General features: G+C 35.8%; 1 protein-coding gene across 2 annotated transcripts in view; it reads right to left on the bottom strand.

Annotated features, from left to right (window-relative positions):
* TNPO3 (transportin 3) overlaps window positions 1-23,525 on the bottom strand; it is an 82,606-nt gene extending 59,081 nt beyond the window's left edge. The window contains exons 1-2 of one of the 2 annotated variants that reach the window (XM_031455337.2): window positions 23,055-23,524; window positions 13,512-13,672 (exon numbers count right to left, since the gene is read on the bottom strand). Coding sequence is in view for 1 of the 2 variants with exons in the window: in XM_010975644.3 (XP_010973946.1) it covers window positions 23,055-23,174 (120 nt within the window). In the remaining variant the exon portion in view is untranslated. Of the gene's footprint in view, window positions 1-13,511; window positions 13,673-23,054 lie in introns of both variants that reach the window. The other variant, XM_010975644.3, reaches the window with a different exon arrangement.
* Window positions 23,526-27,515: the final 3,990 nt, after the last annotated feature.

The raw sequence follows: 27,515 nt of genomic DNA, 5'->3' as shown, positions 1-27,515 counted from the left end.
ATGTCTGAATATTTTTTTAACATGTCTTTTGGAACAGCCTTAAAAATAAAGATGGATTTGTATTCCTAATATGGAAGTATCTCCAAGATATACATTTAAAAAACAAATATGCAGATCTTACTCTAAGATCTTTTTTGTAAAAATTTAAATTACACTTTTTCTTTTTTTGGAGAGTATAGTGAAGCTTTTTACAGGAGTTGGTTTTATGCCCGGCATGCTGCCTAAATAACCTGAAGTTACAGTGCCTGTAGCGTGCATCAGGCATTTCAACTTTGGTTTTACAACACTAGCTGGCATTATACCAATTTTCCAGCCAAAAACTAGTAGAAAAAATGAATTAAATATCAAGAAAAACTTGTTTGAAGACATCAAAACTACCAAGACATCCAGAACATGAGGCCATAGATTCCAGAGACAGGAAACGTGAAGAGTAGAAAGTTCAACCTAATTTAATATTTGGCTCCACTTTTCCCCCTCAAAGTATCTGCCTATTTGGAAGTGGAAGACAAGAGGCTTAAGAAGTTGAAGAGCTTCTCAGAAGACTGGAGAGATGAAAGGTGGACTTCAGAGTCCACTAAGGAAGAGAGGGCCTGGTAAATAATTCAGATTCTCAGTTGGGACCCACTGTAAGAAACAGGAAATGTGCCTCAAAAAGACTGAAACTTCTCCAGGATAGACCAGTTGTTAGGCCACAAAACAAGTCTTAAATGTACAAAGACTAAAATAGAAAGTATCTTTTCCAATCACAATGAAATGAAACTAGAAATAAAAGAAGGAAAACCAGAAAATTCACAAATATGTAAAAATTAAATAACACATTCTTAAATAACCAATGGTCAAAAAAAGGAAATTAGAAAGCATCTTAAGACAAAGAAAATAGAAATACAACATACCAAAACTTATGAGATGCACTGAAAACAGTCTAAGAGGGAAATATATAGCTATTCATGTACACTTAAATTAAAAAAAGAAAAAGTACCTCTAATCAACAACTTAATTTAATCTCTTGAGATATGAAGGCCGGGGGCGGGGGGGGGGGGGGTGCGTCGGGACAAACCAAACCCAAAGCTAGCACAAGGAAGGAAATAATAAAGATGAGAGCAAAGATAAATAAAACAGAATATAGAAAAGCCAAGATTTAATAATTCAAAAAGATCAATAAAATTGACAAAACTGTGGCTAGATTTTAACTAAGAAAAAAGAGAAACAAAATGAAAATGGAGACATTACTAATTTTACAGAAATAAAAATTATAGGAAATACAATGAACACCTAATTGTACACCAACAAACTGGATAATCCAGATAAATGGACAAATTCCCAGAAACATACAAGGTATCAAGACGAAGTCAAGAAACAAAATCTGAATAGACTATATTAGTATGATTAGTGAAAAGACTGAATCAGTAATCAAAAACTTCCCAACAAAGAAAAGCCCAGGACCAGATGGCTTTACTGGTGAATTTAAAGAACTAACACAAATCCTTCTCAAACTCGTCCCAAAAATTGAAAAAGAGAGGAACATTTTCTAATTCATTCTATGAGGCCAGCATTACCTTGATACCAAAATCAGACAGAGATACCACAAGAACAACAAAAAAATCTACAGACCAATATCCCTTAAGAAATACTGATGAAAAAAAAAATCATAATCAAAAAAAAAAAAAGTAGCAAACTGAATTCAACAGTATAGTAAAGGATTATACACTATGACTAAGTGGGATTTATTCATGGAATGAAAGGGTGGTTCAACATGTGAAAATCAAACAATGCAATACACCACACTAACAGAATGAAGCAGGGAAAAACACCTGAACACCTCAATTAATGCAGAAAAAGCATCTGACAAAATTTAACACCCTTTCATGATAGATACCCAACAAACTAGGAAAAGGAAACTATCTCAAAATAATAAAGATCATATATGAAAAACCCACAATGAACATCATATTCAACGGTCAAAGACTGAAAGTTTTCAAAACTCTAAGCTCAGGAAGAAGACAAAGATGCCCACTTTTGCCACTTCTATTCACCACAGTAACAGAAATTCCAGCCAGAGCAATTAGGCAGGAAAAAGAAGTAAAAGGCATCCCAGTTGGACAGGAAGAGGCTAAATGATGACTGCTCACATATGACATAATCTTATATGTAGAAAACCCTAAAAATTCTCCCCGTTAGAAACAGAATTCAACAAAGTTGCAAAATACAAAATCAACACACTCAAATCAGCTGTTTTATACACTAACAATCAATGATTAGAAAAGGAAATTAAGAAAACAGCTGAATTTACAGTAACTTCAAAAAGAACAAAATACTCAGGAATAAAAGCAAGGAAGCAAAAAGACTTATACACTGAAAACTATAAAACACTGCTGAAAGAAATTAAAGAAGACACCAATAAATGAAAAGACATCCTGGGTTCAAGGATTAGAAGATTACTACTGTTGTCAATGCTATTCAAAGTGCTCTACAGATTCAATGCAATCCCTATCAAAATCCTAAGAACTTCATTTGCAGAAAGAGAAAAACCCATCAGAAAATTCATATGGAATCTTAAGGGATCCCAAACAGTGAGAAAGAACAAAACTGGAGGTCTCACATTTCATGATTTCAAAATTTATTACAAAACCATAGCCACTGAGATAGTATGGTACTGCGTAAAGAAAGATATATAGACCAATGGTACAAAATAGAGCACCTAGAAATAAACCCTTGAAAATACTGTCAAATAATCTTCAGCAAGGATGAGAAAACTACAAGATGGGAAATATTGTTGGGAAAAGGATTTCCATACGCAAAAGAAAGTAGACTTGTATCTTAAACTATGCACAAAAATTAACTCACAATGGATTAAAAAACTAAATGTAAGACCTGAAACTATTAACTCCAAGAAGAAACCACTGGGGACAAGAAACTTCATGACTTTGGATTTGATGATGATTTCATAGGTACTACACCAAAACCACAAGAAACAAAAGCAAAAACAAGACAAATGGAACTACATCTAACTTTAAAACTTCTGTGCAATGAAGGAAATAATCAACAGAGTGAAAAAGTACCTATGGAATGGGGGGAAAAATCTGCAAACTATGTAACTGATAAGGGGCTAGTATCCAGAATATTCAAAGAATTCCTACAACTCAACAACAAAAAAATCAAATAACCCAATTTTAAATTGGGCAAAGGTCTTGAAAAAAGACATTTCTCTAAAGACAGTACAGAAATGGCCAACAAGCATGAAAAGATGCTCGACATCACACTAATCATCAAGGAAATGTAAATTAAAACCACAATTTGATATCATTTTACACCTGTTAAGATGGTCACTATTGAAAAAACAGAAAATGTGTTGGCAAAGACATGGAGTTACTGGAACTCTTGTGCATTGTTGATGGGAATATAAAATAGTGCAGACACTATGGAAAACATTATGAAGGTTCCTCAAGAATTAAAAATAGTCCATTTATTTCTGCTTAATCTTTATGATTTCTTTCCTTCTACTAACTTTGGATTTTGTTTGTTCTTCTTTCCCTAGTTGCTTTACATATAAAGTCAGGTTACTTGAGATTTTTCTTGTTTCCTGAGGTTCCTGAGGTTCAATGAAATTAAAAGCTGGTTCTTTGAAAAGATAAACAAAATTGATAAACCCTAAGCAAGATTCATCAAGAAAAAAAGGGGCCCAAGTTAATAAAATCAGAATGAAAGGAGAAAGTTACAACCAACACTACAGACATACAAGGGATCATAAGAGGCTATTATAAGCAACTATATACCAACAAAAAGGACAGTCTAGAAGAAATAGACAATTTCTTAGAAAGGTAGAATTTGCCAAGACTGAACCAGGAAGAAATAGATAATATAAACAGACCAATTACCAGTACTAAAATCAAATCAGTAATTTAAAAAACTCTCAGCAAACAAAAGTCCAGGACCAGATGGCTTCACAGGCAAATTCTACCAAACATTTAGTGACGAGTTAACATCTATCCTTCTGAAACTATTCCAAAAAAATTGCAGAGGAAGGAATACTTCCAAACTCATTCTATGAGGCCACCATCACCCTGATACCAAAACCAAACAAAGACATAACAAAACAAAAAAAAAAGAAAAAAATTATAGGCCATTATCACCGTTGAATATAAATGCAAAAATCCTCAAGAAAATAGTAGCAAACTGACTCCAACAGTGCATTAAAAGGATCATACACAATGATCAAATGGGATTTATCCCAGGGATGCAAGGATTTTTCAATATCTGCAAAACAGTGTGATACACCACATGAACTGAAGAATAAAAACCATATGATCACCTCAATAGATGCAGAAAAAGCTTTTGATAAATGCAACATCCATTTATAATAAAAACTCTCCAGAAAGTGGGCATAGAGGGAACATACCCCAACATAATAAAGGCCATATATAACAAACCCACAGTTAACATCATTCTCAATGGTGAAAAGCTGAAAGCATTTCCTCTAAGATCAGGAACAACACAAGGATGCCCACTCTCACCACTTTTATTCAACATAGTTTTGGAAGTCCTAGCTACAGAAATCAAAGAAGAAAAAGAATAAAAAAGAACCTAAATTGGAAAAGAAGAAGTGAAACTGTCACTATTTGCAGATGACATGATACTATACATAGAAAATCCTAAAGATTTTACCAGAAACTACTAGAGCTCATCAATGAATTCAGTAAAGTTGCAGAATACAAAAATAACATACAGAGATCAATTGCTCTTCTATACATTAACAATGAAATACCAGAAAATGAAATTAAGGAAACAATCCCATTTACCATCACATTAAAAAGAATAAAGTACCTAGGAATAAACCTATCTAAGGAGGCAGACCTGTACTCCAAAAACTGTTAAGATACTGATCAGAGAAACTGAAGACAACACAAACCGAAGGAAAGATATACTATGTTCTTGGATTGGAAGAATCAATATATTGTTAAAATGGCCTACTACCCAAGGCAATATACAGATTCGACGCAATTCCTATTAAATTACCAAGGACATTTTTCACAAAACTGGAACAAAAAATGTTAAAATTTGTACGGAAACACAAAAGACCCCAAGTTGAGAAATAAGAATGGAGCTGGGGGAATCATGCTCCCTAACTTCAGACTATACTACAAAGCTACAGTAATCAAAACAGTACAGTACTGGCACAAAAACAAACCACATATATCAATGGAACAGGATAGAAAGTCCAGAAATAAATTCATGCACTTATGGTCAATTAATCTATGACAAAGAAAGCAAGAATATACAATGGAGAGAAAACAGTCTCTTCAATAAATGGTGCTGGGAAAACTGGACAGCTACATGTAAAAGAATGAAATTGGGGGGGTGAGGGGATGAAATTTATTAAAAAAAAAAAAGAATGAAATTAGAACATTCTCTAACACCATACACAAAAATAAACTCAAGATAGATTAAAGACCTAAATGTAATAAGACCAGATACTATAAAACTCCTAGAGGAAAACATAGGCAGGACACTCTCTGACATAAATCTCAGCAATTTTTTTTGAACCAGCCCCTAGACTAATGGAAATAAAAGCAAACATTTTTAAATGGAAAAAGAAAAGGGATCTAATTAAACTTAAAAGCTTTTACACAGCTAAGGATACTATCAACGAATGACAAGACAAGCCACAGAATGGGAGAAAATATTTGCAAATAATGTGACCAACAAGAGATTAATTTCTAAAATATACAAACAGCTCATACAGCTTAATATCAGAAAAACAAGCAACCCAATAAAAAATGGGCAGAAGACTTCAATAAACATTTCTCTATTGGTACATGAAAAGAGGCTCAACATCACTAATTATTAGAGAAAATGCAAACCAAGACTACAATGAGGTATTACCTCACATCAGTCATAATGGACATCGTTAAAAAGTCTACAAACAATAAATGGTGGAGAGGGTGTAGAGAAAAAGGAACCCTCATACACTGTTGGTGGCAATGTAAACTGGTGCAGCCACTATGGAGGACAACATGGAGGTTCCTTAAAAAACTAAACATACGACTTACCATATGACCTTGTAATCCCATTCCTGGGTATATAACCTGAGAAAACTCTAATTTGAAAAGACATATGCACCCCAATGTTCATAATACCACTATTTACAATAGCCAAGACATGGAAACAACCTTAAATGTCTACTGAAAGATGAATGGATAAAGAAATGGTGTGTGTGTGTGTGTGTGTGTATATATATATATATATATATATATATATATATATAAAGGAATACTACTCAGCCATAAAAAACAGTAAAATAATGCCATTTGTACCAACATGGATGTACCTGGAGATTGTCATTCTAACTGAAATAAGCTAGAAAGAGAAAGAAAAATACCATAAGATATCACTTACATGTGGAATCTAAAAAAAAGACATAAATGAAATTATTTACAAAATAAAAACAGACTCACAGACATACAGAACAAACTATGGTTACCAGAGGGGAAAGGGGGAAGGAAGGGATAAACTAGGAATTCAAGATTTACAGATACTAAATACTGTATAACAAGAAGATAAACAAGTTTATACTGTATAGCACAGGAAACTATATTCAGTATCTTATAGTAACCTATAATGAAAAAGAATATGAAAAGGATATATGTATGTATATGTATGACTGAAACATCACACTGCACACCAGAAATTGACACAACATTGTAAATTGACTATACTTCATTTTTTAAAGTGGGTGGGGTGAGTGAGAACTACTCAAAATTCCACCAAAAAATTCTGAGTAAAACATATAGTTAAAACAAATAAATGTGGTAATTATAACATTCTGTATTATTAAAATAAACCATCTATTCAATTTGACAGGTTTTCTACTTGGATTATTTTAAAAATAATATAGATTAATTTAGTTAACTTTGACAGGTTTGTCTACCTCTTAGATAATATTAAAAACCTAATATAGTTTAATCAGAAAAAACTTTAAATAGAATTACCATATGATCCAGCAATTCCACTTCCAGACACATATCCAGAAAAAAGGATCTCAAAAAGATACTTGCATACCTAAGTTCACTGCAGCATTATTCACAATAGCCAGGAGGTAGAAGCAACCTGAAGGTCCGACAGTGGATGAATGGATAAAGAAAATGGGGTATATAAATGCAATGGAGTATCATAAGTCTTAATGGAATAATAATCTTAAAAATGAAGAAAATCCTGTCATGTGCTATGACACAGAGGAACCTTGAGGGCATTATGCTAAGTGAAGTAAGTCAGTCATAAAAAGGCAAATACTGCATGATTCTATTTATATGAGGTATCTAAAGCAGTCAAACTCAGGGGCTCGGAGAAGACGAGGTGAGGTGTTCAGTGAATACAGTTTCAGTCATGCAGGATAGGGGGTTCAGGGGATCCATTATACAAAACAACGTGCATGTGACTGACAATATCGTACTGTATAATTCAAATTGTTGGCAGGGTAAATTTCATGTTATGTGTTTTTGCCACCAAAAAAAAAAAAATTGGTACTAGGGTAAAGACAGACACAGACCAGTGGAACAGAGAACCCAGAAATGAATCTGTGCACATATATATATATATAATATATATTATATATATAGAGAGTCAAGTGATTTTCAACAAGGACAACAGGACCCTTATCTTACATCATATACAAAATTAACTCGAAATGGATCAAAACCTAAACGTAAGACGTAAAACTATAAACCTATTATATCATGGACGTTAAATTTGGCAATGATTTCTTGGATCAAAAGCATAAGCAACAAAAGTAAAAGCAACTGAAGGATATCAAAATTTTAAACTTCTATTCATCATTAAAAGATACAATCAGTATGAGAAGGCAACCTACAGGATGGGAGAAGATATTTGCAAATGACATATTTGATAAAGGGTTAATATCCAGAATATATAAATAACTCCTACAACAACAAAAAAACCAAACAACTGAATTCAAAAATAGGCAAAAAACTTGAATGGACATTTCTCCAAAAAGGTATACAGTCAATAAACAAACACAGGAAAAGATGCTCAACATCACTGAACATTAGAGAAATGCAAATCAAAACCACAGTGAGATACTACCTCACGCTCATTAGGTGAGCTACTACCAAGAAAATAGAAAACAAGTATTGGTAAGGATGTGGAGAAATTATAACAATGTGCACTGCTGGTGGGAATGTAAAATAGTGTAGCCAATATGGAAAATATAATAATGATTCCTAAAAAAATTAAAAATAAAATTACCATGTGATCTAGCAACTCCACTTTTGGGTATATACCCAAAACAATTGAAAGCAGGGGCTCAAACAGATATTTATACACCAATGTTCATAGCAGCATATTTCATATAGCCAAAAGTTGAAAACAACTCAAATGTTCATTGACAGAAGAATGGATAAACAAAATGTGGTGTATATATATATACAATGGACTATTATTCAGTCTTAAAAAGGAAGGAAGTTCTATTACATGCTACAGCGTGGATGAACCTTGAGTATATTATGCTAAGTAAAATAAGCCTGACACAAAAGGACAAATATTGTATGATTCCACTTATATGAGGTACCTGCAATAGTTACATTCAAAGAGACAAACTTAGAATTTTGGTTGCCAGGGATCAACGGGAGGGAGAATGGGGAGAGTTACCATTTATTTAATAGGTAGAGTTTCGCTTATAGAAGATAAAAAAAGTTCTGGAGATGGACTGTGGTGATGGTCATACAGCAATGTGAATGTACTGAAAATCACTGAATTTTACACTTTAAAATGGTTGGAATGGTAAATTTGATGTCACATATATTTTACCACACAAAAGAAGAAACACAGTTTAGAATCTGCTCAATCCCTTCTTAGGTTAAAAGAATCTGGTCCTATCATAAAGACCTTCCAGAAACAAAAGAAATCATCTCAGGAGAAAAACATTTATTACCTCTTCAACTTTTCATAAACAAATATATCCACTATTTATTAGCAAAAAACAGGGGGGGAGAGGGACAGACAATAGAAAATAACGTATCTAGATAATGGAATTATCAGATGAGAATATGATAACTAAAGTAACTGTGATGTCTTAACCAAAGTAATAAAACTTAACATCACCAATAATGGGACAAACAGATTTTATGTAACTCTTGGTGCGAATCACTGAAAACATTTTTTCATCAATATAGTATTCTTCCAAAAAAATGTTTCAGCTGACTGCAATCATGAGAAAACAACTAGACAAATCCAAATAGTGAGTGGGTCATATTAAAAACAAAGACAAAAATGGGCCTGAACATTTTTTAATGTCACTGTCACTTTAAAAAAAACAAAACTGGAAACTAGAGACATAACAACTAAAAGCAATGCATTATCCCTGATTGGATCCTGATTAGGGAAAATAAAATTTTTTAAAAGCTAGGTATCTGTAACTGAAATAATTGGGAAATTTGAATAGGGACTGTGTATTTAGACAATATTATTGTGTATCAATGTTAAATTTCTTAAATGGCTTTAGTTCAGTAGAATGTCCCTGTTCTTACAAGCTATATGTCAAAATGTTTATAGGGGTACAGCATTATAAGGTGTGCAATTTACTTCCAAAATGTTCTCAGAGAACAGAGAGGAACAGAAAGGAAGTGACAGACAGAAAGCAAACACGGACTGTCAAATCGAGGAGAAGGGATTATATCAAGTGTTTACTATACAATTCTTCCAAGTTATAAATTTTTCAAAATAAACAGTTGTGAAAAATTAAATAGCCGATTAATATATTTAAGGAATTAGACAAATTAGTTTCCATTAAGAAATGAAATCTATAAAAAAAAAACCAAAGACAAATTCTAGAAATGAAAAATACAGTAACTGAAATTAAGACCTAAATGGAAGAGTAAAAAAGCAAATCAGACAACTGAAGAAAAGATTACCATGCTAGAAAACAGGTCAACAGAAAATAAGAGCTGAAGCACAGTCAAAAAAGGATAGAAGGTTAAGAATGAGAAGAATGTAAGTGACATGGGGGATATAGTGAAAAAAGTCTAACATATATATAATTGAAATCCCAGAAGGAAAAGAAAAAAATGGGGCAGAAGCCCTATTTAAAGATAATGGCTGACATGACATGGAACCAACCTAAATGTCCATCGACAGATGACTGGATAAAGAAGTTGTGGTATATTTATACAATGGAATACTACTCTGCCATAAAAAATAAAACAATGCCATTTGCAACAACATGGTTGGACCTAGAGATCATCATTCTAAGTGAAGTAAGCCAGAAAGAGAAAGAAAAATGCCATATGATATCACTCATATATGGAATCTGGAAACAAACAAAAAAAGGCCACCATGAATTCATCTACAAAACAGAAACAGTCTGACAGACTTAGTAAATAATTTTATAGTTACCAGAGAAAGGGGGATGGATGGGATAATTGGGAGTTTGAGATTTACAAATGTTAGCCACTATATATAAAAATAGATTTTTTTTAAAAAAGTTTCTTTTGTATAGCACAGGGAACTATATTCAATATCTTGTAATAAACTTTAACAGAAAAAATATGAAAATGAATATAGGTGTGTACATGCATGACTGGGACGTTGTGCTGTATACTAGAGATTGACACATTGTAATTGACTGTACTTTAATAAATTAATTAATTAATTAATTAAAAAAATAAAGAGAATGGCTGAGAAATTTCCAAACCGGTAAAAGATATCAAGGCACAGTTTAAGAAGCTCTATGAACCGTAAGGACAGAAAAACCAGACCTAGGCACATCATAATAACACTGCTAAAAAACTGCTAAAGACAAAAAAGGAAAATCTTAAAGGCCAGAAAAAAAAATGAATTACCTTTAAAGGAATAACAATGAGACTGACAGCTGATTTGTCAAAATTAAAAATGGGAAGCAAATATCTTCAAAGTACTAAAAGAAAATAACTGCCAATTGATTATTTTATACCCAGCAAAAAAAAAAAACCTTCCAAAATGCAAAAAAATTAAGACATTTTGAGACCAAAAGAAAAAAATGGTAAGAGAAGGAGAGTTCATTACCAACAGACCTATAAAAAAGAAAATACTAATGGGTGTTTTTTGGACAAAAGGAAAATAATTCTAGATGGAAACACGGCAATCAGGAAGGAATGAAGAGTACTTGAAAGGCTAAGTATGTGAATAAATCTCTATGAACACTGGTTATATAAAGCAGTATCTTGTGAGGTTTAAAATAAATGAATCTATACACCTGAGAGGAATTCCACATCCACTTAAGATGTATAAAGTTGGAAAGAACATTGCTTTTGAGTTAACAATAAACAAAAGCAAATAAACTACAAAACAACTTTTCTTAAATACATCAGAAAGCTGAGGTCCCAGGACAACCAAGTAGACTGAAGCCTAAAGACAGATCTCTCCATGGAGATAGAAGGCAAACACTGGCTCATCTGGGGCAAAACAAAGACAGAAGAGACGTGGGACATCAGACAAGCAGGTAATAAAAACTCAAAGTTATTAACAAATTGATAAAAGACTGAGCGTGGGCCTGTATGGACATATAAAACCCCTGGGAAACATGGACACAAGGGGAGTTCACAACCACCTACAGGCTCTTATCCACAGACCTCCACTAAACACTCAGGACAAAGACCAGGTGGTAGGGTAGGAGACCAGAGAAAACCTCCTTGGTGGTACAGTCCTTGAGGTGAGGAGTAGCCACAACTGCAGAATGGGCACAAAAATTACTGACTGGACCTCCTGAACGAAAGCCATAACCTGTGTGGGAAGGGGAGCAAATCATGCCACCCCAGGGCACACTGCTGTTGCTGTAGGGTAAAGGAAAAAACCTCTGCCCTTACAGGATAAGGCATAAAACAGTCTTGAGCCCATGATACTGTAGCAATACCACCACAGATGTCTCCTACCACTGAAAAAAGGGCAAACATATTTATTCTGCCCAAAGCCCACCAGATATAAGACAGCATGAATGCCACAGCCACAGGGGAAGACAGAATCACTGAGAAAGCCCCACCAAAGAAAAAAGCAGATCCTGGAACTGCTAAAAACTACAGTAAACAAGGGAAAGAGAGAATATTTCCGTCTCCTACTCCCCCACACAAACACATACTAAACACATCATATTCAAACTCCAGAAAGCCACAGATAAAGAGAAAACATTGGAGGAGAACCTTTTACCTTCCTATAAAGGTACCCATGACTGTAACAGTTCAACTGTAGAACTTTATATTGTAATTACTTGGGCCTTTCTTCATCTTTTCTAATAGACAGTAAACTCTTCAAAAGTTAAGCACAACCTTAAATCATCTCTGCATCTCTCAAAATGCCCTGGCCACAGAGGCACTTAAACAAATGTATATTAAATTATTAAACATGAAACAAAATGACAAGATACCATTATCTCGTCTAAAACACCACTTCGTTTTCCCAAAGATAAAGCCCATTCTTTTACTAGGTAGCTGAGATACTCACTGGGTTGGGAGTCAGCTATAAGAACAGAATCCACAATGTTTAGAGAGAGAAAGGGCAACAGAAAACAAGCAAACCAGTTCTTTAGATAAAGAAAACAAAGGCCCTGAAAGGATGAGACATTTTTCATTCAGAGTCCTCATTTGCAGAACTTCAATAGCCTTATATACATGGAGCCTTGGTTTTGTTTTGTTTTAAATATATATTTTGTTTTAATGATGAGAAGCTCAATACTTTCCTAGCCAAAATCTGAAGATTTAAGAATTTCAGAAAAATGTCAATGAAGAGAACCTTAAAGTTTCCTGAAAATGGGAGTCCTTTTTTGAAATGAGCTTACTTAAAATATTACCAGTATTTCTGAAATAGAGAAAAAGGATAACAACAGTTAATCCCAAGCAACTAAACAAAACACGGAATTTGCATCTTCTAATGCTCATTATGCTGTTACAGCTTTTTGTTTTTTAGCTAAACCAAAATATAGATTGCAGCTATATGTCTTTCCTAGGATATTCCAAGAGGAATCAGTCTTAAAAAAATTTCCATATTGCTCCTTGTGTAAATGTATCAAGTAGAATCAAAGTGAAAGAAGAGCTGTCTTCTTATTTACAGCATCCTTATTCATCTTGATACTGCCTCACCCACTGGTCAAATGTGCCTCTCTTTTCAAATATTTGTCTTTCGGAATAAGAACAAAACACAAGAGTGACTTCTAAAGAAATATGGCAAACTTGAGTATCACACACTATTAAGCAAACTGTCAATGAAAAATTACCCAGGATGATACTGCCAGTAATATGTATTAAGGGGTCATAATTTGTCCCTTTATTTTTGAATTCCAGGAGGGTTTAAGAATTATTGGCATCCAAAAACAAGTAATCTTGCTTTGATCACCGAATCATTAAGAAAATGCAACCAAATCCCAATACCCTAGACACTATATAGTATATTGCTCACTGTTCTCCCCCTCTGCTAAGCTGCAGAAAGAAGAAAAGGAAAAGGAATTCTTTACAAGGAGAGAATAAAGCACTTACACTTCATAGGACTTTCTAGCCACAGATGCCAGGTGCTACCCACTGAAATCCAGGCTTGGACTAAGCTCCACATTTCTGAAAGGACCATCTCAACCGAAGCCTGGGGCTCAGAGTCAGCAGGAGGAAGCTGCAGCTCCCACTAGCAGCACATTTCAAAGAGGCTGCAACAAGAGAACATTTTCCATTTAAGCATCTAATTCCAATCTTCCATTTCACAAAGCAGTAGCAGAACAGGCCTTTACAGCAGACTTTTCAAAAGATATTTCCATGACTATGTGATGAATATGAAGCAGGCTATGGCCCAGCAATCCTTTCACTAACGTGCTCTAAGTCTTTCATTATACTTCACAGCAGATCCTAAAAGTACTTGCCATTTTTTTTTTCTTTAATGGTGCACTACTGCTCCAAGACTCACTTCTACACCAACAGTTCTAAAACTGCTGAATCAATCGAAATCACTGAGCAGGCCCTCAACAATGGAAGCACACACTCAGGCAGGGGCCTAAGGATTCATTAGCTGCCAAGAACCAGAAACAGATTAGAGTTGCTAGTTAATCCTACACAAAAACTCCCCAAATTAAGCAGAATTACTCAAAATACCTCACTGAAAATGGAAGAGCTCTGGCAAATAGGAAATGAGGTTCTGGAAATACAAATATTTCAATGAGATTTGAAAAGTAACAAATGTGTCAGGTTGCTATACCTATTTTAAGTATTTCAATTAGTGAATCATATATTTATTAAATAAAGATTTAGAATATACTGGAAGGAGAGAGACTAGGCATGAGCACAGAGTAAAAAGAACCCCTAAAAAAACTACGAGAGAATGCAACATTTTAGACACAAGCCCTGTAATAGTGTGGTATTGAGCTAGAAAAATCACAATTTCCCAAATCCAGAAAAAATCATTTTCATGAGACACATAAAGAACAAACAAGTCTAATTAACCTGAAACAGAGAAAGTAACTTCTTAAGTTGGTCAACTATCTTAAGTTTTTTGTTATCTAATCCTTTATGAAAATTTCACAAAGTTAAGACAAATTGCTACATCTGACATAAGTTACTTTCTGATGGTTTTCTTAGACAGCAAGCAAAGAAAATGGTTTGAACAGATATTAGGAAAAATATAAGCTATAGATTGCAAAAGATCACCATCGCTACCTAAAAATGTTATTTTTCAAAATAACTTGTTTTGCAAAATGGCCTGAAATACAGAAACCATGATGAAATGAAACTTAGCTAATACCTTTACCACAGCAGTGATGAGTAAACAACTCCCACTCCAAAAGCAGAGTAGTAGTGAAAAATAATCATAAAGTTCCTAAAAAACTCCCAGAACCATGGAATACCCATGTATGCAAAAATAACTTTCCTAAAAGCAAAAAGTTCTTTTATTTAAGAGACAAGTTCAGCCAACTTACATTTTCACAGCCATCCCCATAATAATTGAATAGATAATTAAAAGGGAGGTATTATTTCCCTTAAGAGGGAAGAGATTCCTGGCTAAAAATAATTCTTTAAAACATCATAAGCCATTCAAAGTCCAGGAGAAATGAATCTTCAACTTTGGAAAACTGTAGTGTCCATATGCACTGTTCTATCTTGATCTCAATGAAAGGAATCAGTAAGACCAAATGGCAAGAGCATTGCACACTGTGGTCTCCTCAGTTTCTGATGAAATCCCAGTGTTTTCTGGGACAAGCATTTTCAAACAATCCTGTCATAATGACCTCTGTCAAATAAACTTCGGCTCAAATCTGTAGCTGTTGGTCACACATAATATGGTACAGAGAAGGTTTGCCAAAATTTTTTCATGTCAAGTGTAAAGAATCTCTATCCAAATTAAAAACACTCAGCCACCTATGAATGTGAATATTAATCTCAAATATTATCCTGAAAAAAGATGAATATATCTAGATCCATTAAATCAAGTTGGGTTAGGAGTGACTGAAGCATGCATTCCTCGATAATCACTTCACTGTGGGCCTCACTAACTGTACTAGGGAGCCCTGCTTTAAAAGTAGAAAATGCCAAGCTTGAAACCATTTCATTTGAAGCAAATGGGTAGCGCATGTAAGGATTTCCTGAAAGCCAAAAATAAAGAAAATGGATTTCCTTTAATCACTGGTCTCTATTCCTGCCTATCTGAGCAAGTTTTAAAATAATTCATATAAACCTGAAGAATTAGAGTATTATCAGACATATTAAGCATACATTAACACCTTGTTGAAGATTCAAGTTTTTCAATCTTATAGAAATATGAGCTGTCTAGCTTAAGCTATTGTTAAAAAAAAAAAGGAAGAAAGAAAAAAGCATTATAGTGTCAGAAAACTCTGAATGCTTACGTAAAAATGTACATTTTCCAAGACTAGTTCTAAGTATATTCTTTTGCTTTAGGGCCATCTGTTTAAACAGTATTAACTATGACTGAGACAGAACATACAAATGGTTAATACAGAGAAAAACTGAAGAGTGCTACGGGCTTGAAAAAAATAAGCAAAAACCATAATGTAAACTTTGTTAATAGAAAATTTCTCACCAAAAAAAATAAAATAAAATACAAGTTTCATAATATTTTCATTTTGGGAACTCTACCAGAAAGAGGAAAATTACATCAGTACTTTCAAGGGGTTCTGCATGCCAAATACTACAAAATTATCCCCACTAGCAATACTGTGAACTTCCAATAAACAGAAATAAAGCTTCTCTCTGGAACTTCACCTGTCAGCAGTAAAATATGCTGTGGTAATATTTCAATACACAGTACAAGCTATGGATATACAGCAGAGGCAACGTGAGCAAGCTCAACTTCCTAGGAATTAAAGTTCAACAGAGCTTAAAATTCTATAAAATCCAGATAAACAACAAGTTCATACTGTGTAACACAGGGAACTATATTCATTATCTTGTAGTAAGTTATGGTGAAAAAGAATATGAAAACAAATATATGTATGTTCATGTATGACTGAAGCATTGTGCTGTACACCAGAAATTGATACAACATTGTAAACTGACTATTCTTTAATATAAAATAAATAAATAAATATCAAAAAAACAGTATGTCAGTTCCTCAAAAACAAACAGAACTATCAAATGATCCAGAAACTCCCATTTTGGATATATACTCAAAATAATTGAAAGCAGGGACTCCAACAGATACTTGTACACCTGTGCTCATAACAGCATTATTCACAACAGCCAAAAGGTGGAAGCTACCCAAGTGTGCATTGAAAGATGAATGGATAAACAACATGTGGTACATACATTATTCAGCCTTTTAAAAAGGGATGAAATTCTGACACATGGCACATGGATGAACCCTGAGGACAGTATGCTAAGTGAAACAAGTCAGTCACAAAAAGGACAAATACTGTTTGATTCTACTTATATGAGGTTCATAGAGCAGTCAAATTCATGCAGACAAAAAAAGCACAACGGTGGTTGCCAGGGGCTGTAGGGAGGAGGGAATGGAGAATTATTGTTTTACAGGTAGACAGTTTTATTTTGAGAAGATGAAAATGTTGTAGAGATGGAAAGTGATGATGATTGCACAACAACATAAATGTACTTAATACCACTGAACTGCACACCTAATACTGACTAAACTGATACAGTAAGAAACCTTATTAAACATATTTTCTACTTCCCTCATAAACATCAGTGCAATCAACCTGAAAATATGAAGAAATATCTGGTACTTTTTGGAAGAAAACTGTGTTATAATTTTAAAAATGTAGCAGTGCCCTGATAATTTTATATCCTGGTTCAAACCATCAACTCTGGTCCAATGCCTGGGAAGACAAGAAATAAACTAGTCCAAATAACACATGAATGTCACCAGATAACAGACTACCATGTCAACAGAAATATCATAACAAATTCTCATTCACAGCCTCCATTACAACAAGGACATGAAATGTCTATATTTGCGCTGTTCAAGACTTGGAATGTGACAGTGCAAATAAGGAATAGATTTTAACTTTTATTTAGTTTTAATTAACTTAAATTTAAGTAGTCCCAATAGCCATCTGACTAGTGGTAATTACATTAGACAATATAGTCAGATTGGTAAACTCTTCAGTAGAAAGGTCTTTGGTTTTATCATTTACTCCCAGTTTCCAGCAATGCAAAGCATACAGTATTCCTAAGTTCACTGAAATAACTGATCCACAGAAGTTGTATAAGAATTTTTTCTATTTTCTAGAAGGCTTGCCTTTCAAAAACATGTTTTAACAGTCACCTGATTAGAGGATGAGAGCAGAAGCATTAAAAGATGTCTAGATTTTCAGATATATCAAATCAATGACTGCACTTGCCACAGAAAAAACAGACTCTAAGTTTTAGAACTAGGCTGAAGAATCAAGAAATTCCAAAGAGGAACATTACTACGAAAGAAGTTTGAAGCTGATACTTCATGACCTATGACCTTTCTAATATATTTAGAAGAAGAAAATTTTCATGGATATATAATAAACTAAACATTACAACACCAACTCAGGCCATCAAAGCATGATTTGATTCCCGTTGATTTATGTTTATTCTCTTCATCATTCCTTTTCAGTTTCCTGACTGAACTATAAACTATAAAACTTTTGAGGTAACCTCTAACCCACAGATTGTGTCTCCTTCTTATTATCTAAATTACAAACTTAGAACAAATGAGTAGCATAACTCATCAGCCCTACAAAAAGATGGTCTTTCCTTCCATTGCTTTCTACATTGTCTACTAATTTTGGTTACTAGAGGTGGACAAAGAAAACTACCAAGTGTTCATAATAGTCCATGTTAAATAGGCTTCAAAATCCATCTCAAAATAAATTTTTCTTTTCAAACACTCTAAAGAGATCAGTGATATCTGCCTGTCACATAAAGCAATAGCTGTAAGTTGTTTCCATGAATTCTGGTAGGAAAAAAGTTCAGAGAAATGAATGTAGATTCTTCAAAAACAGGCTGAAAGAGAAAAGATGTTAACTCCTAGCATGAGCTAAACCATACCCAAATTACATCTTTATAGCAAATCTTTTACCATTAGGATTATTATAACTATACTAAATGATTTTAATAAAATTAGTAAAGTGTGGGGTGGATGGAAGTTAAGGATAACAATTTTTCAAAATGTGTATTCTTCAAAATGGTTTTAACATAAACCAGGCAAATTCTATTCCTTTCCAATTTTTTCTTTTTTTTATGATGTGTGTCGGGCCAGGTATTTATTTATTTAATGGAGATACTGGGGATTGAACCCAGGACCTTGTGCATGCTAAGCATGTATTCTACTACTGAGTTATACCCTCCCCCTGTTCCTTACCTATTAAAATTAAATTTTAAATTAAATTAAAACACTATACTACTACACTAATATGTTTTGTTACTACACTATAACAGACTTTTGGTTAAAAATGTCACTTAGAGACTACTTTAAGAACGCCTTATTAAGTCAAAAAGTTCCTCTCTCTTGCTGTACCCAAGTTGTTCAAAGTATAAAATGAGGGCAATATAAACTTATCTCATAAAGGTTGTTTTTTTTTTTTAAAAAAGGTTGGAAAGACTGAAAACAGTATCATAGGAGACTGAATAATATTGTTTTTTCAATTACCCATGGATATGTTAGAGAGAAGCAGCAAAAATAAATGAAATTCATAGATAAAGACAAATCTGAGTTATTCATCTGCCTCTACAAGCAGCTAAGCATTCAACAAACATTTGTAAGAACCTGTGTGTCAGGCATCTTGAGCATTTCTTTCTTAATAATCATGGTTTATTCCTTCAACTATGGGTATCAGATTATATAAACAACTAAAAGGATACTACTGTCTGGTGGGGGAGAAAAAACATTTTCAATATGGTAAAAAAAAAAAAAAGATAAACACAATTAAAGTGCTCTAGGTGTTTGTGGGTTGTAGGGGGTAGAAATGACTTCCAGTAGGAGAGAATAGGTTAAAAGCCTCTAAGAACAAAGAATTTAGGCTAGGCTTTAAAAAGATGGACTAGTTGGATTAGTTTCTTCATTTGAAGACAGAATTGGGAAAGAGTAATAAAAGCACAGAGATAATGAAAAACATCAAAGAAATTATAAAACTGAACAAAGGCAGCATCCTCTCCCATAACAAAAAAACCATCTGCTCACTATGGGAGATACTACAGCTGTGTGAGTGCTGATGGGAAGGACTCAGCAGAGAGAGAGTCTGAAGATAGAGGTGAGACACAGGACAACCAAAAGATGAGGTTCCTGAGAATTTGGAAAATAAGATGCAGAGCACTCAGATTTGACAGGAGAAGCAGTTGGATACACATGCTCAAGTCATACCAAATAAAAGGTGAAGGGTTGGTGGTATATTGAAGAAAGTGACAAGGATAGACCCTGGAAAGACAAGACCTAACATAGAAAAAGTAAGGGCCACTCAACGGAATAAGGTTTTGATGAAATTCAAGAACTATGTCTTGTTTAACATGATTAAATTGATTGAACACATCTGTTTGCCCTCAGGGCCCTTACAAAATCAGAGTAAGAAGATTTTTTTTAAAGAGGGGGTGCCCACAAAGACATAGAGAATGGAAACATGACTGATAATAACAAAACTGGAAACTAGAAAGCTAAAGGGTGAGTGTTAACAGTCAGTCTTAGCAGGTCTAAGAAAGCTGAAATTTGCCTCGGGGCTGGGAGGGAAGAAAGGATGAGAATGGGGAATTCAAGGGGCAAACTAAATCACTTTCAAAACCCCAGTAAGGCTCAAGAATTAGAAGTATGAGGTACACCTGGAGACGGATGCACTGGTGGAACAGAAAATAAAGGAATAGGTTCAAAATCTGTACAAGCAGTTAGTTTCCTAGATTTTCTCTCTGACTTGAGTGGCCAGGCTACCATACTACCCACCCACCATCAGAGAAGACTCAAAATTTACTTTAGAGAGATTGAAGTAGAGAGACTCTGGACTCTTGGACAAGAGATTCACCTAAGGACAGGAGTATCATACTGAAAACATGTTAAATAAATTTAAGCCTACACATTTAGTGGTGCGATCCATCCCTCGACTCATTTTCCTACCTGCTACTGGCAGCCTAGTGTATAACCTCCAGGCAGAAGACTAGAGAACCCTCAGTGTAAAAGTGGTTCAGGAAAAAAGAACAACAGCCAAGACAATGAGAGAGAAGGGGTGAAGGTTTCCTTCTCAAGTATCTGTCAAATGAGGGAGTAATTCAAGAAAAGCTCATGGGATCCAGGATTCAGTCAAGAAAAAGGAAAAGGGAATTCCCTAGGATAGTAAGATCCCCGGACAATAATTATGCAACAGACTTGAAGAACAACTGGGCCAGACTGGAGGCGGTGGGTAGAGGGCACTCAGGAAAGGTTTCTTTCCACCAAAAAAAAAAAAGATCAGTGTGAACATAGGAAGAGGATATTTACACCTACTGACAGAGAGTTTGGGATGAATTACTGTAGATATATAGAAAATGAAGCAAATGTGGAAAAAAAAGAAAAAGGTAATGATTACTACCAGAAAAAAAAAAGTTGCGCAAAAAAGAAAATACGACTATGGTATATATGTCGCATGGTTAACAATGCAATGTGTATGTAATGTGATATACTTATGTTAGAGTGAGGAGGTGTGAATAGATCAACGGGCTCCCGTGTCCTCTAGCTTCTGGATGGGCTTGCCCAATCAGGAATCCCAGGAGAGGTTTAGGAGAATAAGGTATGAATATTTATTCCTCCAGTTTCCTCCCTTCAAAATCATCTCATGCTGGCTGTTTCTTTTCAGCTGAAAACTACCACTCTTCCCAAGGCAGCCAACTCCACACTTCTCTTGAGAGTCCAAGTAACCACTTCCTCTTATCCCTTTTGGCTTAGGGCTGTCAACAGCTTAGCTACAGGTTACTACACTATCTTGTGCCATACCATATTACACCCACATCTTTATAAACAGTACTTTTATAAAATAAACCCTCATCAAATTATCCTATTTCAAGCGTGCCGTCTATTCCTGTTGGGACCTGAATGTAAATAGTGGTGGTGAATATGATGATTATGATGATATAAGGTTGAAACAAAGAGTAGTGGAAAATAAGAAAAAATGACTAATATTTAAATAAAATTACTAATATATTCCAAGCTCTAGGTTCCAAGAACTTCGTTAAGTTCTTTGTAGGTATTAATCCATTTATTCATCACAAATATCCTATGTGGCAAGCAAAGCTTTTTTCTGTTTGGTTCACTTCCATATACCAAAACCTAGCAGTTGCCGGTACACAGTAAGCACTCAAATATTGATTTAAAACACACACAACAAGAAGCAAGTTTAATAGGGAAGAGCTGACTTTTGATGTGGTGTAGCATTTCTCTTATTTTTACTTTGAAAACTATAAGATCAGGGACTTGTGGCTCCCCAGATCACAAAAACTAACTAAACACTAAATAAGATTACACATGAATTCATGTGTAGCCTACAGTGAGCCTTACTCCCTTATCTTCTCATGAGGTTATCCAGAACTTGGGTTCCAAAAATTTTTAAGTGTAATATTTAAAGTCAAAGTTGCGAATTTTAAAATATTTATTATGCACTTGAAGCCTAGGAGCTGATCTAAACGGGCAGAGCATCTTTAAGTACCAATGATTAGTTTTAAAAAAGAAACGGAATGGGAAGGCACAAATTAAAAATACACTTGGGCATCTAAAATCCAAAACTAGGAAAGGTAAACAGCAAGATCACCAAGTATAATGTACACACACAGAATTCAAAGCACAGTAAAGATGAGTAGGAAAATCAGAGGAGGAAGCATAAGACACGTGAATCCAAGAAGGCAATAGGTACAAAAGGTTGCAGTTAACCTCCTTACTGGATGTTCACATAATTATGTGCAATAATCAAAGCAGTTATGATACCTATAACTTATAAAGAACCTAAAAGTCAGGGGAAGGACAAGAGTAGAGAACCAATATGCAGTAAAATGAAACTGCAAAGATTTTCTGAAATCAGAATTGATACTTTTCTCTTTACATTATGCTGCACCCCAAAACACGGGGAAAAGTCACGTGTATAAGAATCTAGAAACCTGAGAAGTTTCCAGAATAATGGACTCTACCAGAGTGAAAAGCAGCAAGGCACAGTGAGGTGTAAGGCTACGCACGAATGGACCTAACACCTGGACACCGAGGAAAGACGGATAAAGCATCCTTAAGTAGAAGATGGAAAAAGACTGGGATTGGGTTTGGTTGAAGAATAACAAAATGGAAAAACAAGGCCTAAGAAGCAAGTATCAAGGACTTAGAGAATCAGATCGAAGCCACAAGCAATAAGTATAGGACCTACAAATCAGTTCCTACGGGGTGGGGAAAAGGCCACTTCGAGACCGACCAGCTGCGACTAGTTTCTGAAAAGAGGCATATCTAGCTTTGCAGCCCCACCCCACGGCGGCAGCTCCTCCCCAAGGAAGACCTCACGAGGCCAACGGCCGGGCTCGGGCTCCGGCTCCCGCTCCCGCTCGAGCCTAGGTCCCATCCCGCCCTTGCCCCGCGGCATAGAACGGCCTCTCTGGGCCCCTCACCGAACGCTGCAGCTCCCCAAGCCAAAACGAGGCGCGCTCCTTTCCGCTGGGATCTGGGTCGTGGTACAGCGCCTGCACTGCTTGGTACACGAGCTGCAATGTCGGCTTTGCCCCTTCCATGATGGTAGCTGTGGTAGCGGCAACGACGGCTTTGGCTCTTCTCCCGCGGCTTCTCCGGTTGCTCCGCCTTCACGCTTCCTCACTGTGTCGGCCACGGCCGCTCCCTGACTGGCGCCATCTCCTCTTCGCCCGTTACCAGGGCAGAGGGGTTCCCTGTGGAAGTTACCCCCTCGGAAACAGAGGTTAGATCGTATTCAAGTTCCTAGTCTTTTGTCCGATCCTTCCAGTAGACTCCAGACTTCTGAGTCCAGGCCTTGGTGCTCGCCTCTTGACCCGCTGACTTGCCCTCAGAAAGCTGTCCCGGCACGACTCAAACCACGCAGTGTACCTAAGCCGCGTTTACCCGGACCGGAAGCGGCAGCACCGATACCTTTGGCACACTTCCGCCTGGTGCATTGCAAACGGCCTCCTTCCCGGCACGCCTCCTCTTGTCTCTCCGCCCCCTCCCGGAAGTGGCCCTACCGGGACGGGTGCTGGGAGAAATAATGAATGTGGCTCTCTAGGTTTCCTGCGTCCAACTGGAGCTTTGGGACCGTCGTGGCTCCCACACCTGTGCAGCTCTCCGCTCCTTGGTAATAGATTTGAGGTCTTTCCTCCTCCTTTCGACCTCCCCATTCCTCTCCAGGGAATCCTTTTGGACCCCCGTGGACAAGGAGCGTCAATTCAACCATCTGTGGAGTATCCACTGCACTGATATCTTAATTTCAGACAGGATTTGTATGCTGACTCTTAATGGAGGAGACAGACACGTAATCAAGTAACTTGTACAAACCTGAAATATGTGCCGCATTGAAACAAATCCAAAATGCCTAGAATCTCTGTTCAGTCCTCCTTTTTCACTAAATTCTTGCACCCAAAAGGATATTTCATTCTGTTGCACTCCAGAGTATATGTGCAGGAGTGCAGGTTGCCTGGGGAACCCCTGAAGTAAGGCTGACATCTGAAGTGAGGGCAATCTTGAGGGGAACTAAGCCCTTAAGTCTGTGGAGTCTGATAGTAACTAAAGTGCATTCTGTCACACTCCAGAGTATATGCACAAACATGTAGAGTTGTGTTTTTGTGTATGCCTTTCTTTCCAAATCAAAGATCAACGGTTAACAATTCTCAATTCACAAAAGAAAATAGAAATCTTTGAATCTGTACTGTGGGGAAAGTTTCCCAACATTACTGCTACTTCTTTGCAATGATAAATAATAAGCATTTGAAGAATGCTTACAATGTATAAAGCACTATAGTTACAAGGTCTCATTCAATCCTTTTAACAGCTGTACAAACTAAATCCCATTTTAAGGAATAAAAAAATCGGTAATGTAATTTGCCCAAGGTTACACATGTCTTAAATGAAAGTCAGGATTTGAATCCAAATCAGTTTTGTTCCAAAGCCTGTTAAATTGTACAATCCCTATCATCCTGTATACTGGTTTGTTGCTGAATTGTTATTGCCAAGGGATTTTAACTACCAACATCACAATGAAAACAGTGTTACTGTACATAGTTAATATAACTTCTGACCCAAAAAAGCTGGATATTTTGGTTACCTAATTCATTAAAAAACAATTTAGTTAAAAAAAAAGATTTAGTAAAATCTCCTTGGTCTCTACTCTCTTGAAGTTTACAGTCTAATTGCAAAGACAAGCAATTCAATACACTTTTAAAAGTTCTATGACTAACCACAAGTAAGAGAATGATGTTGGACCTACCTTGCATCATATAAGAAAAAAAATTAAAGAACATAAATGTAAGAGCTAAAACTGTAAAATTCTTGGAAGAAAACAGGAGTATATCTTCATCCCCTTGGATTAGACAATGTTTCTTTAGATATGGCGGCAAAAGCACAATTAACAGAAGGAGAAATACATAAATTGGACTTCATCAAAACTAAAAACTTGTGTGTCAAAGAACACTATTAAGAAAGTGAAATAAAAAAAGAAGACAAATGAACTTAAATATAAAATAGAAACAGACTCACAGACATAGAATACAAACTTGTGGTTGTCAGGGAGTAGAGGGGTGGGTAGAGACAGACTGGGAGTTCGAGATTTATAGATACTGACAGGTATATATGGAATAAATAAACAAGTTTATACTGTATAGCACAGGGAAGTATATTCAAGATCTTGCAGTAGTTCATGGTGAAAAAGAATATGAAAATAAATATACGTATATTCATGTATGACTGAAAAACTGCTGTATACCTGAAATTGACACAACATTGTAAACTGACTGTGACTCAATAAAAAAATGTTTTTAAAGAAAGTGAAATGACAACCACAAAATGAGAGAAAATATTTGCAAATCAAATATTTGATAAAGGATTAGTGTCCAGAATATATAAAGAACTTACAACTCATCAATGAAAAGACAAGATGGAGATTGGTCACTACAAAGACCAATCATGTGATTAGAGGATTGTAACTTTGGGCTAGACTAAGTGCAATCACTTACCACTGATTTAATCATCCGTGTTTAGTAATGAAGCCCTGATCAAAACTCTGGACACTGAAGCTCAGTGGAGGTTCCTGGTTGATGAACACATTACTGTGCCAGAAGGGTGACATATCCTGACTCCAAGAGAGTGCCTGGGAATTCTGCTTTCCTCCCAAACCTCACCCTGTGTATAGCCTTTTAAATAAAACTTTAATTATGAGTATAGCACTTAACTGAGTTGTAAGCTGTTCTAGCAGATTAGCAAATCTGTGGGGGTTTCACCTCTTAATTTGTAGCCAATTGGTCAGGAGTGCAGGTGACCTGGGGAACCCCTGAAGTAAGCCTCACATCTGAAGTGAGGGCAGTCTTGAGGGGAATTGAGCCCTTAAGTCTGTGGAGTCTGATACTAACTCCAGGGAGTGTCAGAACTGAATTGAATTCACCCCAGTGGGGTAGAAGCAGAACAGGTAAGATGTTCACAAAATCTGTAATTTAGTTTAACAGACATAAGCCCTGTTCCCCACCCCCAAATAGATGAAGCCAATAAGGCAAAATGTTAATGATTGTTAAATGTGAGGATAAGTACATTTGTTCACTATACCATTCTCTCTACTTCTCTGAAATTTTCCAAATTAAAAAAAAGTCAAAATTGGAAAAACAAAGTCATTTCAATTTTTATTTACTGACATGAAAAGCTGCCAGAAAATATTATTGGAAAAAGAAACAGATTATGATTCAGCATGTGAAAATGACCACTGATACGAGATTGTATCTGTATTTCTATATAGGCAGAGATGTGTCTGGAAGGATGTTCAACAAAATGTTAACAGTGGTTATCTCCAGTAATGGGATTTCAAGTGGTTTCTACTTTCTTTTTTTGTGTTTTTCTTCATAGCACTTTTCACCACTTGACACATTCCATATTTTTATTATTTTGTGGCTACTCCCTCCATTAACATGTAGGCTGTAGGTCACTCATATCCCCCGTGCTTTGAATGGTGCCTAGCATATGGCAGACACACAATAGACATTTGTAAAATGCATTAATAAGGTTTCTGTGATTAGAATTTTTTCTTTATAATGATTATTTACACTTTTAACAAATACATTTTATCAAAAACAACACAGCTGTTTTCTTTCCAAATAGTGACACAATAAACTTAAAGTCATAATCGTCAGTGTTGACTGAATCTTGGTGGCTGTTTGCCAAGAAAAGGCCCAATGCACAATGCAGACCTCTCCTGGCCCAACTTCAGACACTCAACCTATAGGGCATATAGTCTATACCATCATCACCTGAAACAGCCATAACCCCAGCACCAAACCTGTCTCTTTCCCTCAGTTCAACCCACATTCAGGGCTCACGTGCTGAGCACGGCATCTGCCTTTGGCTCTCCAGCTCAGAACTGCCCTCAGTCGTGGACAGCTTTCCCCCAATTTCACTTGCAAAGCAAATTCAAACTGGTGAGAGGGAATGAGAGAGGAAGATGATTAGAGATGGTGAATTTTTATGGAATAATGAGAGCACAAATTAACTGTCCACAGTCAAAAGGACCCTGGTTTCAAGATGTTCTGAGGAACAGTTCTGGTATCACCCGGGTAGGAAAGCACAAGCAGGTTTGAATTTTTCTGGACATCAGCAAAGTGAGATTCTTTTCAGAAAACAATAAATACAGTACAGAGAACCCAGGGACAATGGAAGAGAAAAAACACACAGTTCAGTAAATGTCCACCAAGCTGCCCCTGATTCCTTCTCCTTAATTCCTCGCAGTCTTCCTTCCCCTACTGAGGTCTTCTTTTTAGAAGCCAGACACATGGGAAGGGGCAAGTAGCTTTCTCTCAACAAGATTAATTTTTATAAGTCATAGTTTATCCACAGTTGGTTGACCTTTAGCCCAGTTTTACGCCAGGGTC

The sequence above is a fragment of the Camelus dromedarius genome, chromosome 7 (assembly GCF_036321535.1).
Source record: "Camelus dromedarius isolate mCamDro1 chromosome 7, mCamDro1.pat, whole genome shotgun sequence".
Lineage (NCBI taxonomy): Eukaryota > Metazoa > Chordata > Mammalia > Artiodactyla > Camelidae > Camelus > Camelus dromedarius.
This window is presented reverse-complemented; position numbering and strand designations above follow the sequence as displayed.